General features: G+C 41.8%; 1 protein-coding gene across 6 annotated transcripts in view; it reads right to left on the reverse strand.

Moving 5' to 3' along the window:
* Nucleotides 1-18,842, reverse strand: part of ehbp1 (EH domain binding protein 1) — a 146,021-nt gene that overhangs the window by 77,779 nt on the left and 49,400 nt on the right. For 4 of the 6 annotated variants that reach the window (XM_051420285.1, XM_051420284.1, XM_051420291.1 and 1 more), the window contains exons 7-11: nucleotides 18,402-18,541; nucleotides 16,632-16,742; nucleotides 14,845-14,982; nucleotides 13,638-13,902; nucleotides 11,105-11,345 (exon numbers count right to left, since the gene is read on the reverse strand). In XM_051420285.1, the coding sequence (XP_051276245.1) occupies nucleotides 11,105-11,345; nucleotides 13,638-13,902; nucleotides 14,845-14,982; nucleotides 16,632-16,742; nucleotides 18,402-18,541 (895 nt within the window). The remainder of the gene's footprint in view (nucleotides 1-11,104; nucleotides 11,346-13,637; nucleotides 13,903-14,844; nucleotides 14,983-16,631; nucleotides 16,743-18,401; nucleotides 18,542-18,842) is intronic. The other 2 variants (XM_051420289.1, XM_051420292.1) reach the window with 1 other exon arrangement.

The following is an 18,842-nucleotide window of genomic DNA, read 5'->3' on the forward strand; positions in this document are numbered from 1 at the left end:
TCAAAGCAGTGTCAGACAGTGTCAGATTTGAGGAGGTGTTGAATCTCATACTCTTTAAAACTTGTAATCCGCTCAAGGAGCCTACGGCAAAAAAAAGAAGTCCATGCGCACGCACGCACGCACGCACGCACGCACGCACGCACGCACGCACGCACGCACGCACACACACACACACACACACACACACACACACACACACACACACACACACACACACACACACACAGCAAAGGAACACATAAACACATATACTCACATCCAATGACACCAGAGTGTACAGTGTAGGGGCACACATACTATCTATATATTCCAATGTACTCATACTGAACAGCAGGCAAATACACAGACATACTGAACTGAATACACAGAACCATACATATTGACACAATTTAGAAAAAGTACACCTGGTAACACTCAGCTCTTATCCAAGATGTACACACACACACTTGAAAAACGTGAATACCTGTTCACATTTAAGAGGATAAAGGTTAGTGCGGTTAAGTGGCCTGTCCATCCTGCTACTGAAAGCGCCCGTCTGACTGGCTGGGCTCCAACTACCAACGTGCTCAATTATTTAATTGCACCTTCAATCAAAACAAGCAATTTGTTTAATCTGGGCTTTCCATGTCCGACGTCTTCACATTAGAAAAAGACAGAGCGGGAAAAAAAAAAAAAATGATCGCCTCGCGTCATCTTACCCATGAAATTATGCTTCGGATTTCAAACGTTGCCTGCATGAGAGCAGAGGGAGGGAGCAAAGTCCAATCAAAAGTTCAATTATGTAAATGGAGATGTGGAGTGGATGGAACAATAGGGAAAGAGAGGGGGGGGCAGCAAAAGGCTGGGGCAGGAGAGGAGAGCGAATGTAGCGTGAAAAATAATACACATTAACATACAAAGGAAATATCGCATTACTGTTGTAATCAAACCGAGGAGGGGCTGCCTCCAAAGAGAACCGTGAGAGAAAGTGTGTGTGCACGTTTATGTGTGACTGCGCATGTAGACACTGTTTAGTTAAGTCAGGGCTTCATTTTATGTGTGTGAACAGGTGGAGAGAGAATGATAACCTTTTACACCTGAGAGCTCGCAGGGAGGACGAATGTGTGACAGACTGAACCTGCTACTTTTGAGCAAGGCACTCAGCTGCTATGCCACCTTGCCAGACAATATTGCACAGTTTTTTTGCCAATTTTTTAACAAATCTTCATGTCACAGCTTTGTGTAATATCACAAAGTGGGAAAATATGTACATCCAATCATGATGTTGATGGGGGGGTTGCTAGTGATTTGCTCAGAAGCAGATATGCTTCCCATCTAGCAGTGAACCTGCGGGCCAAGACAGAGGGCCTTTCGGCAGTTGGCTACTGAGATGTAAAATGCAAAAATCAGGAAAAGCGGTTTCCTTGTCCAGGACCATTTTGCTTCCAAGGCCTATTCTGCTCCACAGGCATAACCATGCAAAGCAGCAAAAAAAAAAGAAAAGAGAAAAAAAGGCAGAACAGGAGAGGACAGGCAAGGCTTTGAAATTGAAATAAAAACCATTCACTGAAAAAAAAGAAAAACATCATGAAATAACACAGTTTGGAGGAGGCAGCAGACAAACGAGTGACTGTGCCAGCTTGCAGTGTGCCCACCCGCCCGCTTGCTCGCCTAAAGTGTAACACAGGGGCATAATGCGGTGTAAGCGCTGGCTTTAGCTTGTCATGGAAACGGCAGTGGCATTACCCACACTCACGCCTCTGCAAATTAGCTTTGGCTGGGGTGGGGGGGAGAAGAGACATACAGGGTGGGTAGTTTTGTGATTGAATGTGTGTGTGTGTGTGTGTGTGTGTGTGTGTGTGTGTGTGTGTGTGTGTGTGTGTGTGTGTGTGTGTGTGTGTGTGTGTGTGTGTGTGTGTGTGTGTGCGCGCGTTGGTACGGAAGCTGGGATCCAGTGAGGGACAAAACCAAAGAACATCACTGATGGTAATGATGGTGAGTTCATCTCCATCTTTGCCCTCCTGTGGGTTACACAGATCAGCAGAAGAGAACAAACTTCTCCTCATCCATTATGCACAACATGAGGCCTCAACCACCTTTTGTCACCAGTGAGAGTTCTGTGCTTGCCTCTTCCTGTACCCTTTGCTACTGTGTCACACAGGTTTTTAGGTGTTTACTTGGTTGGTTACATCCCAAAAAGTGACTGTCAGGTCAACTGTTGTGTTGCTCTTGGTGTTGTCATGAGGATTAATACTTCACGCTTTGAACACTGGTGAACTTGAATGCAGCATATTTTTTAGCCATGGTTAAAATTAGATCAGTAAATCAGCTAATACAGGTTTTTTTGTACATATATCAGTAACCAATAAATAACAAGAGATTACAGTACCGAATTATATGTAAAGCATGATAACTTCTAAAAGCGTGTACTGTGCTGCTGACCAGACAAATGTTAACTGGTGAATCTTTTGCATGTTGCGTTGTTACACACTATGGGTGTAGCAAAGGAACTTTCCTTGAAATCATGAATATGCTTGTTTAATGTGTGTATTTTAAAACCCCTATTTTAAAGAATCCAGAAAAAGAATTTGAAGGCCTCCACCTCCTCATCTTCCTCTGATAAATAAATAAGCTTTGGGAGAAGGAAGAGAAGGAGGAAGAGAAAGGGGGGCTGCCTCTTATAAATCTATAACGTAATAATCTCCTTTAACTGCCATGTTCAACAAACAAATTAGTGGTGCAATGGATTCAGAGATCAGCCGCGCCGATAACGCCGCAATTTATCAATGAATCTAAGCTTGGGCAGGGAAAACTCATTAAGGAGGCCACTTTAGGAATTATGTTCTGCAGGTAAAGAGGCTGACTATATGTGTGTGTGTGTGTGTGTGTGTGTGTGTGTGTGTGTGTGTGTGTGTGTGTGTGTGTGTGTGTGTGGTGGGGGGGGGGGGGTCTTGACACTGCAGTTGTTCAAAACCCCCCCACCACTACTGACTGCCATTGTCCAGCGCAGCGTGGGCTTCAAAGTGATGAGAAGAGTGATAGTACAGCCAATTAAAATGAACATAATTACAAAGTCACCCCTTTGACTCCTGATCAGAATACACATGCATCAACACACACATACTGATGGAGGAAGGGTGGGGTGGGGGAAATGCTACACACAGGCAGAGAAAAAGAGGGAGGAGGATGACAAGAGCACCCAGGAAGAGTAGGAGGAAGAATTGATCAAGAAAGTAAAGAGAAAGGGAAGGAAAAGAATGTGTGAATAACTGGGAGGTCAGAGTAGATGGGTTACCACTGATACTTTAAAAGTAGACTTAAGCATAGCATTTGGATAAACTGCGTGCAGTGCTGGAGTTAACTGACTTGGTCTCATGCTCAGAAAAAGTATCAACAAAGACATTAGGTTTCATTCTACTTAATATCTGTCAGTCAGTCCCACGGTCATCTTAAGTTTTCACAGTGGACAACTTTTGGACCAACAGAAGGATCAACCATTGGACAGACATCATTATTCCTATAATCATTCCGCTAGCTTAGCTAAACACCTACAAATACTTCGGGCAAAACTGAGTTATGTGTTGTGCTGTTAAGGTGAATAAAAAATGGTGTTGCATGGTGAAATCTTGTTGAGGTCAACTGAGCTCCTACGAGAGTGCTCAATTAAAAGCTAAAGGAATGATCCCACTCAGTGATCAGTGAGTTAAGCACTGGAAATGCCACTTAGTATTTCCTATAGCACATAAGAGCACACACCTGCATACCATAACAGTCCAAAAGAGGGGGTACTGGGGGCCTTCATACAGAGGCAATTAAAGCCTTATCATTTCTACACTCGCTCTCCTTTCCTCAAACACAGACACAAGAGTGCATGTGTGTGCACATGCACGCACACAATTTGAAAGACAAATCACTCAGACTAATTCATAAGGTACTTCTAGAGTCCTTTTTAAATTATGGAGAACGGTTGGTTTAATTCAATTAAAATGTAGCGGGGGCCACTTAAGGATGACGGGAGTAAGGTATGGCATGACTAAGTGAGCGTGGTTTTCAAGAATGTGCGGGGGGTCTTAGACCTTCTGGGGTCTGAAGGAGTTTTCAAGTGCATGGACCTCTATCTCCTCACCCGAAGCCCCCTTAAACCTCACCCCAAAACCCTGGATCCTTCTGGGTTTAAGCCCACACACACCTGGAGGACCAGGGCAGATTAAGACGAGATTAAGATAAAGTTACTCCTTCTTCGGCCGCTATGTCATTCAAACCCCTGGCCTCTATGACCACTGGATAGAAGGACACACAAGACAAAAAGGTTTGGTTCATTCACATATACACACACAGGCATGCACACATAAAGGACTTTCTGGTCATCCTCATAAGCCCTATTAGTCTGCTATAGAGCCTCTCATAGCAGACATCAATCATGGAGGGATTAGTCAATTCCCTCTCTAAATGAGTGGCGAGGGAAACTTCCCTTCAACTCTAAAGCAGGTCTCTCTCTTTCAGAGATTACACAGCGATTTGTTTTCATTTTGTTCCATCTTCATCGTTTTCTGTTTGACTTGCTTTTCATTTCTCTCTCTCTCTTGCTCTGTGTCTTTCGTTCTCTCCTGCTTGCAGCTTGTGAGGTAATCCTTGGCAGATAAAACTAAGGAGGACTTACCAAAGGCAGATTACAAGCGGCGCTTTGCGGAAGGCCCTTTTACACCAGTCGGCGCGGGTATTGAGGAGAGCGAGCTCTTCGCAGTGCTTAACTTGTGAACTCGACATGCACCCAACAGAGGAAGAGGTGGAAAAATGATAGCCGCATTACAGTAACTGGATCAAAATATATCCCTCACAACACACACACAAGGTTGCACATTAGTACACACAACACAAATGTGTGTTCTTTTGTGTTCTTTCATAACAACCATATATAAAATTCGATTCAGGATAGTTCCTGAATACATATTCATGTTAAGATTTATTTATCTATTCACTCATGATTAAACATATCAATGTCTGCCCTGTGAGACTCAGGATCAACATTATGTGCCATGTCATAATTCATCTCATGAGGAGATTAACTCCTCCTTGAGCAAACACAACCTCTTGAAAAGTATTTTAAACATGGCTTTAACTTTTATCCCAGAGTTAGTTGATTCAAAGATTTGGGTATCGTTTGGCCATGTTCAGATCCACATCAGGCCAAACTAAAACTGACACTTACACCACTTACCTTACCTAAACATTCTCTTAAACTTTTGAGAAAGGATTCAAACAGTTGAGATTGTTCAGTACTCAGTAATGTCGTATACCTTTCGAGCTAACTTGATGACAGCGATGCCCTGCAGCACGAAGCGACAACAGGAAGCCCAATGATCGGACCTAAACTTCATGACAGAAGAAACTGGGTCTCCTCTCTCCCACAAGATCCAATGACAGACCACTCAGAGACTGCAAATAAGAGTTGGGGAGGGGTCCACACTGGGAAAAAGCGGACATTGAGAGGTACTGACTTAGCCTTACTTCTCTCAAGGATTATTCTCCTAATATTACACAGCTTATGGAAAGGCCAGTGTGGCCAAGGAGAGCCACTGAATCTTCAATGCCCTGGTCTCAGAAATGGGCCGCTCTTACTGTTTCTCTGCTAATATTGATTCCAGGTTCTGAAATTTAAGAGATGCAGCTCACTTCTGATCCTTTCCTTTAACCTAATGATATACAGTAGCTAAACAAATCACACAGGAATTATTGGGGGTAAAAACTGTTGTGACATGTCTGCATTGAAGATGTTGAAATTTGATATTTACTTTTAACTTTTTATCCGAAACAATTAACCTTGATAATTGATTGAAAACTGTGCACAGTAAGTATAAAACAATTATAAATTCACATTCAACCCATATATATATATCCTATTTTATCAACACAAGCAACAAATACTAACGCCTGCATTAGTAATGGCCATAGCGCCTTATAAAAAGTGTTTCATTCATTCTCACAATGCCAGTGAATGAGACATGCAGTGACAGTTAAAGGTAAAATACAGTTACAGGTAAAATACGCAAAAATATGTACTATTAGAAAATGACACACAAAATGTATTTAAACACGGTTCAAAAGCATCAGGCTTTAAGTCTTACTTTCTTTACGTCCTACATCTGAGATTCTTTGGTAAAGGTATGTCAAAGTTATCAGAGGAGATGGAATAACTTTGGACCGGATATAATGATAACAAGACGAGAGACCTTGGAACAGGCAAAGATCAGAAGACCAGAGATGACTGTCCTTGTCTCTTGGGCTCCCCTCTGTCCTCCAATAACATCCCTCAGTCATCACGTCAACCTCAGTAACAGTTCACTGTGTGGATGTGGTCCTCGCCTGCCGCGAACCCCGGTGAAAGCTAATTAAGAAATATGGCAGCCTTCTGCGAACTCAATTAAATAATGTTAATTTATTCTAATTTCAATTTGGAGGTAGTCTGAACTGAAGGAGGGGCTGTGAAAACAAAGTCTGGGAGAGGAAGGAGAGCTCTGGCCTCTGCCTCCCCCTGGCACAGGAGCTCTCACAACCTGCAAAAACTCTATTTAATTTGAACCCTTTGATTAACATAAGTAATCACACAAGCCCTTCAACTGAAGGGGAGAAAGAAAACATACCTCTAGTGTTGGTTCACTTTCTCACCTCCAGAAAGAGTGTGTGTAAAAAAATAGGAAAATGGAGGGAAAAGTGGCACCAACATCATGTTAGATTATGATTAAGACTATTTTTTTTTTTAAACCTTTTGATTACAGTTGGTGTTATGAGACACACATGGAATAGAATATATGATATTAACAAAGGGTACAGTTAAGTAATAGCCAAAAGGTTGCAAAAAACATGGGACAGGATTCCTAACTATGTAATAAAGTCTTCAAACCTAAAGTACATTTAGCTATTTTGTAGTAATCTCTATTTTATAAAGCAACCAACAGCTCTAGGATATACATGTATTGTCCAATTAAGTGCCAACAACTTAAAGTTGAAGATGCCTGACTCTTTCTAAGATTCTTTGAGTAAATATTAAGATAATATAGAACTTTTTTGTACAAACTTTTCCCGAGGTATTTGCCAGCTCCCAACTTTTCTTTATATGAAAATAAGGCAAATAATTTATCATGCGGAAACTTGATAAAAATCCAAAGATCAGAGCATCTAAGTGTAGAGCGGTCTGACTGTGGAATAGAGATGGAGATGAAACAAAAGGAGGAGCAGGGATCACTGAATTACTGGGAGGGGTGAAATCAGCCCCAGGGAAAAGAGATGGACTGAATCAGACCAGACAGAGCTCACAACCCGCCCAACAGGAACTCCCTCTGTTCATTTACATTAATCCCACAGACGTTTCCATCCTTCCAGCTCCTTCACAAATGCTAAACTTAAACTTGACGCCTTTGAGGATCTATATCTCCCAGACAGGACAATGGACAGATACATTGGCATGAGAGACATGAAACTTCTTAAGAGAGACTCAAGTGCCACTTTCACTAACCTGAACACAGATTCCAGCTACCGGTACTAACAAAAACTCTAAATAGTTGATGTACTGCATGTATATTCAAAGATGAAAGTGGCATTTTTGAATGCTCAACCAGAGTGACCCAGAGCAGGCACTTAACATTCACATTCTACTTTGGTCGAGCTGCTAACTGGTCAATTGTGTTATGCTGCAGTTGTACTGAGCCAAAAGTCCTAATTTAAGCCGTGTGAAACATCAGAATATGAGCTCACACTGGGACTGTCCATCTAGTACTGTCAGATGGAGGCCAACAAGAAGAGAAGAAACTGGTACACTATGGCAGGGATTGCAATTGTATGTGGTCTACAATATCTGCTGGGTTTTGCAAGAACCTACAGTCTGCTAGGCCTCATTGAGAAGAAAACTGTTGGAACCTCTATAGATGCTGCAGGTTGCATATGTAAATTTACATCTCTATCCACTGATTCTGCATGCTAAATGTAAATTTGCTAAGCATTACTTTCACAGGTCCCCATGGATGGTCTCAAGATAGAAAACCCCCAATAACTGGTAACACACGTTTCAATAAATGCATTTGAGTTTTTCAATACTGCCATCTTATCCTGTCCATAAATTACTTGTGCTGAACATGTGTTCCACTGGCAAAAGTCCAGAGCTTTGAGCTCTTGTTAGAGCTTAATGTAAATCCAATCCATATGTGTAATACCTGTGTATAGAGTAAGTGGGTGCACACCATATGTCCTGTAGATGTCCTGATTTTTCACAGGCTGGCACTGAAGTGGGTGGTTTTAATGTAATAACAAGGAGGATAAAACTACACCTAAGACAAAGTTTAATGCTAAATCTCCACAAGTGAATAAATACATGACAAGGACAAGAGAGTTTATAACACTATTCGTTTTCAGTGTATAACAAATAGGTATTTTAGTGGTTCCTTACTAATTTCTCAAGCTTACTCTCATCTTGAGAGAAAAATCTTAGCATCTTTCTTGCTTTGGCTATTCTTGACCATTCTTATATTTTAAATATAAGTCCATGATCACAGGAATATTGTGTGAGCACTCTCTGACCCTTAAGCTCATAACTATTTGCTGGGTGTAACTGTAGTGATCAAACGATTAAAGCTTGTTTAACCGCTGCACTTGTGTTACCTTTGCACTGAATAAGTGTGTAAAATGTAAACGGGACACAAGGCATGCTAATCTCTTTTGGTTAGCAAAGACGAGATTTTGTTTAAGAAAAAGCATATGAGACATTTCATACCCTTCAGGGCAGGTTGTAAATGAATAACTGAATATAGTGTCTTTCAATACATCAATTTCTATTCACATTCTGAGATTAGACCTAGTTTTATGCATGTATGTTTATCTTGGTCCTACACACCAATTGCCCACATGAATAGCTGGTAGAAATAAAAATAAATGGAGAATACACACCTTGAGACGTCTTATATGGGAAAGGTAGAGGTTAGCTGTGTTTTGGGGGAAGGTTATAACTGCCCGAGTACCTACTTACTGAGCACTGAGCCTAAGGCATACTAGAAACTATAAGAACAGATACATACATGCATGCGAGCACAAGCACACATCTGTACTCTGTACACGTTCATAGTGTGATGATGTGTTGGTTTCGTCTTGGCCTCTCATAGTGGGAATGTCTTTGCTTAATCCGCTCTGACTTCATACATTCAAAGGTCATCTCACAGCCTACACATGGCTGAGGCGCGCACCCGCGTGTGTCATACTGCTTGGTGTGAATAAGAAAGAGAATCCTATTCACACTAGCTGTATATGTCAACAAACCCTGTAGGCCTATCCTTGTTTACTGTGAACATGCTATCTCTCTTTCTACTATTCCCTGGCCATCTTCCTTCTCTTCCCCCCACTGTTCTCCTCTCCTCTACCCCTCTGCTATCTTCCACCTATTCTCCTTCATTGCACCCCCCTACTCTTCAGTCCTCACCCACAATTCATTCTTTGCATCCCTCCCTCCCTCCGTCCCAAGCTCCAGAGGCAGGGGCATCTCTTGGCGAAGTGTGGCCCACCACAGGCCACTGGCTTTGGGTAATTAAAGTGGTTTAGGCCCCCTCACCCACGGTCACAGGCAACTGCAGCTGGGTGATAAAGGCACTATGCCATAATTACATGGACGGCCAGCATCACCGCCCAGCTACACTAAAACAGTCAGCTAGCCAGCTGCATGGGGAGGAGGGACCTGTGTGTGTGTGTGTGTGTGTGTGTGTGTGTGTGTGTGTGTGTGTGTGTGTAAGTAACTGTATAGACTGTGTTTGCATGTGTGTGTTTGTGTGTGTGTGTGTGTGTGTGTGTGTGTGCACAGGGGGTCAACACCCCCTTGTGATCGCTCTGCTGTAGTTAAGCCCCCTGTGTTTAAGCCCCACATAGGCTCATTGAAACCCCCACACGTGCGCACACACACACACACACACGCACGCACACACACTTTTTTAACCACCAGCCATCCCCACGCCCCCAGCCAATCATTCCCCACCAGTGGTCTGACTCCTGCCGTGAGTGTGTGTGACCATCAGCCATTTAATTAGACCCAGCCATGATTTACCTAATTTAAATAAATAAATAAACATACGAAAACACCCCAATAAACAAATACCTATATTCAAATGAGGAGCTGGGGAGTTTCATGAGCATAAAGAATGGGGCAGAAGATGGGATTGTGCAGGCGGAAAAAAAGCTAATGTAAGGACCACTGGATGTGGACACACAAGCACGAACACACACACACACACACACACACACACACACACACACACACACACACAATGTTTCAAGTCACTCACTTATAATAACACATGCTACAAAGAATTAGTCAAAATGAAGAATAGTTAGTAGACTGCTACCTACAGCTGTGGAATTCTGGGATTTTAGGGCTCAGTTTGTGTTAAAGATTTACTGTTGTGTTTCCATCTAGTTGAAATTACATTAGATTTGTTGTATTTGGTAAACTAATTGAAAGTTTGGTCATCTAAAAAACATTCATGAAATCAAACCTAAAAATTACAAATCCTTTATTGTATGTCTATATGAGAGTCAATTCACTAAGAAGCAGTGTTCATATTACATAGTGGATTTTTTTTTTTTTATCCCCCTATAATCTAGATACTGCTAAGCAGCAACATGTTACATTAAAATTATTTCTGATATGCACAATCCATTACATTGAAGGGATTAAACTCATTACTCAACTATCTGTCAAAAACAAATATCAGGTATCAAAACCTGAATACTTTTTCGGTACCAGCAAACATAACATTGAGTAGAGATAAACGGTCAACTGCCGAAACATGCATCAGATGCAGTCTCATATTTGACTGTTTCTGATACAAATCATAATGTTTACAAATTTATACCGTTTTATTTCTGCAAAGTTCTTGTACAGCTGTTTGTGTTCAGGCAACATTTGGCATTTGCCTTGTGCTTTAATGAGGCTGTTTTCAATACTTGCTTAGGGAAAACAAGCGTAAAAAGTCCCAACCCACTACGCATTAAGCACCAGCCTGCAACCCACTGCTGAGACTAGTAGACTGTTGTATCATGCGTCTGCGTGCCTGCTGTGGGGATTTATTACATTCAAGTGAATCCTGGTTACCTTGGGGGAAGAGGAGGCCAGCTCTCTCCCCATTACTGCTGCGACTGGGCTGGGCCCGACTGGCTGGGCTCTCTCCCTTTCTGGGCCAGAGCTGGGAGCTGGCGGACTGGGGCCGAGGCCAGGGCTGGAACTTGGTGGTGGGGGAGCCCTCCTCTTCTGGCTGCTGCTCACATCCAGGGAGGGGCCACCAGCAGGGGGCTGCGTAGGGCTTGATGTCCTTGGCTCGTAGAACGGGTTGGATCTAAGAATGGAAGGAAAGGACAGGTGACAAACGAGAGCAAGACAAAAATATGTCATGTTAGAAAGTGCATGGATCTTTCACAGACTGCAATTTTTCTTTTAAATGTAAGTTACAGTAATATGTACACATAGAGCAATGTAAAATTATCCAGATTTATATGACCTTTTGCTTCAAAAACCAACAGGGTTTAACAAGTCCCAAAGCAAAATTTTCAGCATTGCAGGAAATAACAAACTGTCAAGCAGACCTCTACAAAAGCAAAATACGTAAGAAAGCATAAATAAATACACACAAACACATAGAAACGTTGTAGATCCCATTTTTAATTAAATACCTTTGTGCCAAACGTTAAAAATGATTGAGATTATTAGCACTATTTAAACCCATCTTTGGCTTAGACTGCCCATTGTTTAGTTAAACATAAGGAAATTGCTACATGGAAATGAGAGTTTGGTGCAATACAATGAACAACACACACAAGTGGTAAGGTAATAGAAGATGCAGGTGCACTGAGGTCAGGTCTGCATGACCTCATATCCTTGCTGCCCAAGGTAGCCTACTGACAGACGGACAGAGAGAAGCACGAAGGCATACACACACATGCAAGCATGCACTGAAACACACATACCAGAGTGTTATCAATATACAGGCATGCTTGTGGCACTGAAAGCAAGGGCGTGGCATTGAGATATTCACTCAACATCCAACAAGCTATTCTAAACAAACAAGAGAATTGGATAGAGAGGGTGGGGGGTGAGAGTGAGAAAGAAAAAAGCTGATTGACTAGGTATCTGTCTGAAAGGTTAGAGCTACTCGGTGTCCGTCTAACCACAGAGCGATACAGAGAGGGAAAAAAGGAAGGGAAGTGAAGAAAAGAAAAGCAGGCAGGCCTATAGAGCAGCTTTAACGGACCAGCACTGGCTAAAAGACACGTGAAAGGACTTCAGTCAAAACACTGCACTGCCCTCTTGAACTTTCTATTCTGCTCCTGGTGTAAGAGACAGAGCAAAAGAAACATGCCAGTCAATAACCTGTCTGTCTTTAGACAGCCGAGAGGACTAAAACATAGGGCTATCTTTGTGACAGCTTCGCTCAACACCAAGAACCTACAAGTTTGCATTTACAATAATGGCACGACCACTCGTCTGCAGAGGTCACACACAATCAGTGATACATTCTGCTATGCAGAGTACTACAGAATGGATTTTTGTTCCAGCTCTTTGTCATTGATTAAATGTTTTTATGAAAACTAGCTGAAGTGTTAATAGATGTATTCTCTTTTGATTTCTTTGCAGTGAAGCCGTACCTCCACCAAGTGAGCAGCAAAAGTATGTTTCTATTATTTTTATTGACCGGTGCCACTGCCAGTTCTAATGAATTTAAATTCACACAGCTGTTGTGTTTTTTTTGGATAGAAGTACATAAAGTAGGGCTCCTACTAATGTACTATTCAATGGTTTAAAATGTTCTTATGAAGTAACTGGGGACTAAACTTAACCGGCAGAACTGACACACTGAAGTGATATAAAATGAGAAAAGGAAAAGAGGGAAAGAAGGAGAAGTAAATGAAGGAAGGAGGAAAGAGGTTAAATAAAAATGGCCAGAGAAGAAGAAGTTAAGGAGGATGGCAAAGAGGGAAAGTATGGGGCAACAAGATGATACGGGGGAGGGAAGGAAGTAGAGAAGGAGGGAAAGGAGGGAGACAAGGTTAAAGAATGCAGGGAAACAACAGAGCCCTTGTTCCCGTTGAAAGAGCTGCCTCGTCACTCTGCTCTGATAGGGGGGCTACAAGTACCCCTCTATAAGGAGGGGTCTTACACAGCTTGGCCTGCCAACAGTTACCAAGCTGGGCAGTCTGGATCCTTCCAGTTTAGGAAAGTGTGTTAATATAAAGCATTCTAGCAATATAACGTAGTCCTCCCTACTCAGACATACAAAAAGGTTTAATGCATTACAAAGAAAGGGGCTTCAGATATCCATACATTGTACCAATGCCAGTGAAGGTGTAACTAATGCAAATTCAAGTGGAAAACCAGAACCAGACAAACCATGCAAGGTGCACACTCTTCCCTTAATGTCATCCAGACTTCATATTACTTCAAACAATACAATACAAACAATTGCCATCTGTAAATACTGCACATCAAAAATGTCAATCTATCAGTTATTTTAGACTAAATGTTATTTGCCAATGTCAGGGTTGATTATTATCTTATGTTATTTCACCATTTCCTGCGTCAGCTGATTGAAATATTAAAATTGAAGAAATGGAACATAATTAAGAAGTCTTACTCATCAAGCTCCTCATCCTCGTTGTGAGAGGTGTCGGCGTACAAGTACTTGCTCATATCGACAGGCCGCACTCCTTTCCTCTGCCTGGGCTTGGGGGGTTCTGGGTCTGGCTGGAGGTCCGTGTCCTGCTCAGGCTCATCGAAGGGGTTGCCTGGGGGCGTTTGTGTCCCAGGTTCATCTGGCTCATTGAATGGATTTGAGGAGTCGTGGTCATAGAAGGAATCTTCATTAACCCGCTGCCTTAAGACCGACTGGGCAAGGGGCTCTGTTTGACAGAGAGATGAAAGCACTGATTGCATATACAACACATACTATAACTAGGCTTGTAAAACATAGTGACAGTGACTCAATAGCATCTTCTTTATTTTACAAGAGCTTTGGTAGCCTGTTACCAGACTGGGTTAGGAAGCTGGGCAGGAGATGGGAGTCAAAATAAATGTGACTGAAGTCCTGCTAACTAGCTAAGCATTGTCAACATACCAGCCTTCTCGTATTGTGTCTTTTAACATACCTTACCCTACAATCAAGTTTGATGGGGCGAAGGGTAGCTCACCTGGTAGCTTAACATTCATGTGTTCCACAGGAACTCACACTATCAGATATGTATGCATGTCCACATACAGCTTCTACTGAATAAAAAACAATAACTGTATCATCCCCCCAAAAATTAAACCAGTAAACGTATGATATTTTTTAATACTGGTTTAATAAGATTAGGATGTCACACAAAAGATGTTAATGAATACATAAAAACGTGCACAAGAAAGCAAAACCCTAGAACAATACAAACAATAAGATTTTGATTAAAGACAATTTAAACAAGCATCAAAGTGGGAGATTTAAGTGTGAGGGAGCAGCCACTCAAAAGCAAATAATCCATACGAACACACCTGTCTACTCAGGTGGTCAGACAAAAATATTGGTTTAGCTGTCTGACTGAAAGCATTGAAGCCTACCTGCTATAGTTACACCTGACTACACACGTTCAAGGTATGTGCACATCCAAACCTTCAGCTTGCAACACCTGTCACTCTACTGAATCTTCCCCCAATAAAACACCATAACTTTTATTACTTGATAAAATTAAAGCCGAAATTAAGATTAAGATTACTCACAGAACCAGTCAAAATAATAATAATAAAAAACCTTCCACAACAAAATTGGACTGAACGCGTCTTTTGTCATATGCTGACCGGGTTGAACATACCTTCCTCATCAGGATCGCCAAATGGGTTGAGGTGGTTGGGATGAAGGTCGTCATCAGGGTCATCAAAGGGATTTGAACCCATGGCAGGAGGCACTTCCTGATCCTCGTCTTCCAGGAAGTTCAGCTTGTTGATCAGCTCTGTTGCAACAGAGTCCAACACAAAGTCATCCGCACGAAAAACAATGATGAAGAAGACAACTAATGAGTCAAAAATAACGGCTACAAAAGAACACATTTCCAAAATGAAATGAATATAAACATTCACAAACCCAAATATACCAAATATCTGCACTTTGGAGTGAACCATGAGCATAAAGACCATTCAGTCTTGTATAACTAATCCCCTCTTGCTAGGGAGCGCTGTCTCAACTTCTCTGTGCTCCTCTGCCACCTCAGCTCCACTTCAATGCATGTACAGCAGTGGCATTCTGGGAAAATGTGCGTGGTATGGAGGGTTACTGATGGAGACAGTGAAGGCAATATAGAGTTGCCATGGAGATCCGAGCTGGAAAGGCTGAGAATTTTCCACTTCATCTTCATCACCCTCACTGTAGATCAGTCGCATGCTGCCAGGGTGCGGGTCAGTTTGAAAAGAGCGTAAATGTGTGTGAGGTAGATGCCAAGAAGTGCTGCTGAGTGCTGTGTGAGAGTCTGACCAAAGAGAAAAAGTGCAGTGTGTATGAGAGTGCGGGTCCCGTGGTCCATATGTAGGGTAGCTATGTGAAGTGGTGGTAGCTGATAAGGGGTGCAGCACTTTTCCTCGCCTCTTATTGACAACATTCATGACCCATTTTAGGCCATGCAAGGGCACATGTGTATGGGCGTGTATTTACGTCTGTATGTGTGCCAGTGCGTAACATGGTTTGTGACTGTTCCCTGTCCAAGCAGAGGAGCTAGGAGGTGCAAGTAGAGTAACTTGAGAATCCAAGAAACAAAAATAAGCTCAGTTGTTTTCCAGTCACAGGTCGAATTGAAAACCTGTGTGTAAAATGTGAGGGTCCTAAATGAAGTTTTGGGTTTGTCAGGTTAGTTACAATACGTTAGTCATTTCACTGAGTTGTTACCCTTACTACTGACTGAACTAGCCAGCGAAAAACATGTAGTTTAGACTTTGTGGCAAGACTGAAATCTTTAACTCTTGGCCTTTCACAACACAGAGTTTGAGACTCCTAATATAATGCCGTTGTTACACTGTCCCAACAGTAATAATACAGCAGATCCAATACATGGTTGAATTGAAAAGTAAAATGCTTGATTCAAATTGGAAAACAAAACAACAAAACCTTTGCGTTCCTGAGACAACGTTGTTTTTTTGTAGGCAGTGTTTGTTTGGATACCATTTACCTGATTTGGTTCACTACCAATTGCAGTAAAAGAATGGGGCCACAAAGTAAAAAAAAAACCAAAAGGAACCAAAAGGATGACCACCAACTGATGTGTTCACAACATCTGTACAGCACATCACCACATGGACCAAGATAAACTGTAAGACCACATGACCACAAAACGATCACAATACCAATGTAAAGGAGGATTGGGGGATGGGGGGTTTAAGCCAAGGAGTGAGTGAGTATGAGAGAGAGAGAGAGAGAGAGAGAGAGAGAGAGAGAGAGAGAGAGAGAGAAAAAAAAAGACAGGAAAACTGGAAAAGGAGGGATTAAAAAAAATAAATATATGAAAAGAAACTGTGGTAATGAATGGTAGTGTAGAATAGACAAAATGTTCACAAGACGATAAAAAAGAGTCAGGAACACAGAGTGAAAGGTGAAAGAAAGGTGAAAAAAGACCTTGGGAGGAAGCGGCAGGCTTAGCGGTTGCTTTGCGTGCTCGCTTAAGGACATCATCATCATCATCATCCCCATGTAAGCAGCTGAGGGCATTCAACTGGTTTACTATCTCTGTAAACGACAGGGCCATACAGGAAGGGAGGAAGGAAGAATAGCAGTGAACAAGGCAAAATAACAAAACCCATGGAGAATATCCACTCACACACACACACACACACACACACACACACACACACACACACACACACACACACACACACACACACACACACACACACACACACACACACATTTAGAGTTAAAGAGTGCATATATTTCAGTGCACACCCTGGTTTATATTTACAGTGCTATTAAACTAGCAAGGGTAGTACATGATTGAAGTGCTCTGTATCAATACACAACACTGATATTTGTGTACAGGAAGAACATATGTAAATGCTGTATTTCAAACTGCATGCTTTGGTTAACTGTGTAACCGCATTGCCAGAACAGCTAACCTGCTGTCTTGAAAAGCTGTGCTAACTTGATAGTGTGTACACTCTAATGCTGAAAAGGCTGAAATCTATCTTTACATTTATGTTGCATTTTTTTCAATAAGCAGGTTACCTTGGTAGGTAGCACCGCAGAACATCTGAACACACACAACTAACAAATACTTACATACTCAAATACACAACACTCACAGACAAAATATATATTCATGGTGATGTACAATACACCCCTTTTAGGTGTAATATATTCTCTTTTCATTATTTGCATACTGTATGTAAAAGGTAAAGAGAGAAGATATGTTTTGCAGGGTTTGCGTTTGCACTAGCCTAGTGTTAGTATTGCTGGTGTCGCTTGCTGGCTTTTTGGATAGGTAGTATCCAGGGAAGGAATATAATAGTGGGGAGTTTTGGCAGCTTAGCCAGGCCTTTGATTCAGAGACCCACGCTAGTGAAGCATTTGCTGTAGGCGCTCAATGCATATACATACAAATGGGACAAAGAGCAGCGAAGGGAAAAGGAAGGAGAGAAAGCATGAAGCTCAACATGACGAGATTGCGCTTTGAAAAGTTGGATTAAGCAAAGCAGAAAGCAGCAGGTCCCGTACATAGAATGAATCTTCAGCATGTATGTATGGAAGGAGAAGAGCCACCATCAGTGGAGTAGTCCACCAGCACAGGAAGAAAGCAAGGAACAAAGGGGTAATGGGGATGGGGGAAAGTAAAGCCTAAGCAATGGAAGAAAACCTGAAGCTGACAAAACATTCAAAATGAAAATCACAAATTTACAAATTTAAAATGTTTTTTTATGTTTGCATGCAGGCACACACACCCACTCGCAGAAGCATAAACTTAGAAAAATAAAAACGAAAGAAGCGAAGTTGATGCCCCACTGAAGCCTTGGTCCTGGTTATTCTGGTCGGGGGGATTATTCAGGAGATTTTATCCACCAAGTAGGCAGTTTGGGAAGATGGCAAAATGTATCAGGACATTTTGAGCATTTTACTGATCAAGTTGACTTGGCAAAATAATGGTTATCTAGCGATTATATAGACAGACTTACCATTAACGGAGCTTTGACTGACACCACAGGAAAAATGTATCACTGATAAGCATGGTTGCTGACCAATAGTAAGCATAATACTGTACTAATGTCTAATGGCAGATTCCAGCAAAACAGCAACCTGGCTGACTTTGATCAACTTCAGCTAATTCATCTCTGATCTTGGAAAAACCATACATCTGTCACCGGTCAAAGAAAAGTGTTTTGTGCCAGTTTTCACCTGTTATCTTGGCAGCCTTCTCCTCCTGGTTAACTCTGTTCTCCTCATCCTCCTCATTCTCCTCCTCAAAGTCGTCCAGGTTGCCAATGTCAGCCTGCTTCATGCTCATCAGGCTGGCCAGGCTTTGCATGTCCTCATCACTAAGCCATAAAAAAAACCCCACACAATTCACACACACGCAAAATAGATAGAAGCTCATTTTCATAGGTAGAAAAAGCACTCAAAACACATACTGAACATATAATATGCTTATAATAATTTAAAAACCAAGACCAGTCCTGAAAGACTGAACCACACAGGGCTCTACATTTTTATGATGCTGAAAACATAATAAACAAAAGGAGAGAGAAAGACATAATGCAAAAAAAATGAAAATGCATCAGTGCTGCATTTTCAATGTGCCGGCGAGGAGATGAAGGAACACACACAATTCCACCCACA

The sequence above is a fragment of the Dicentrarchus labrax genome, unplaced genomic scaffold (genome assembly GCF_905237075.1).
Source record: "Dicentrarchus labrax unplaced genomic scaffold, dlabrax2021, whole genome shotgun sequence".
Classification (NCBI taxonomy): Eukaryota; Metazoa; Chordata; class Actinopteri; family Moronidae; genus Dicentrarchus; species Dicentrarchus labrax.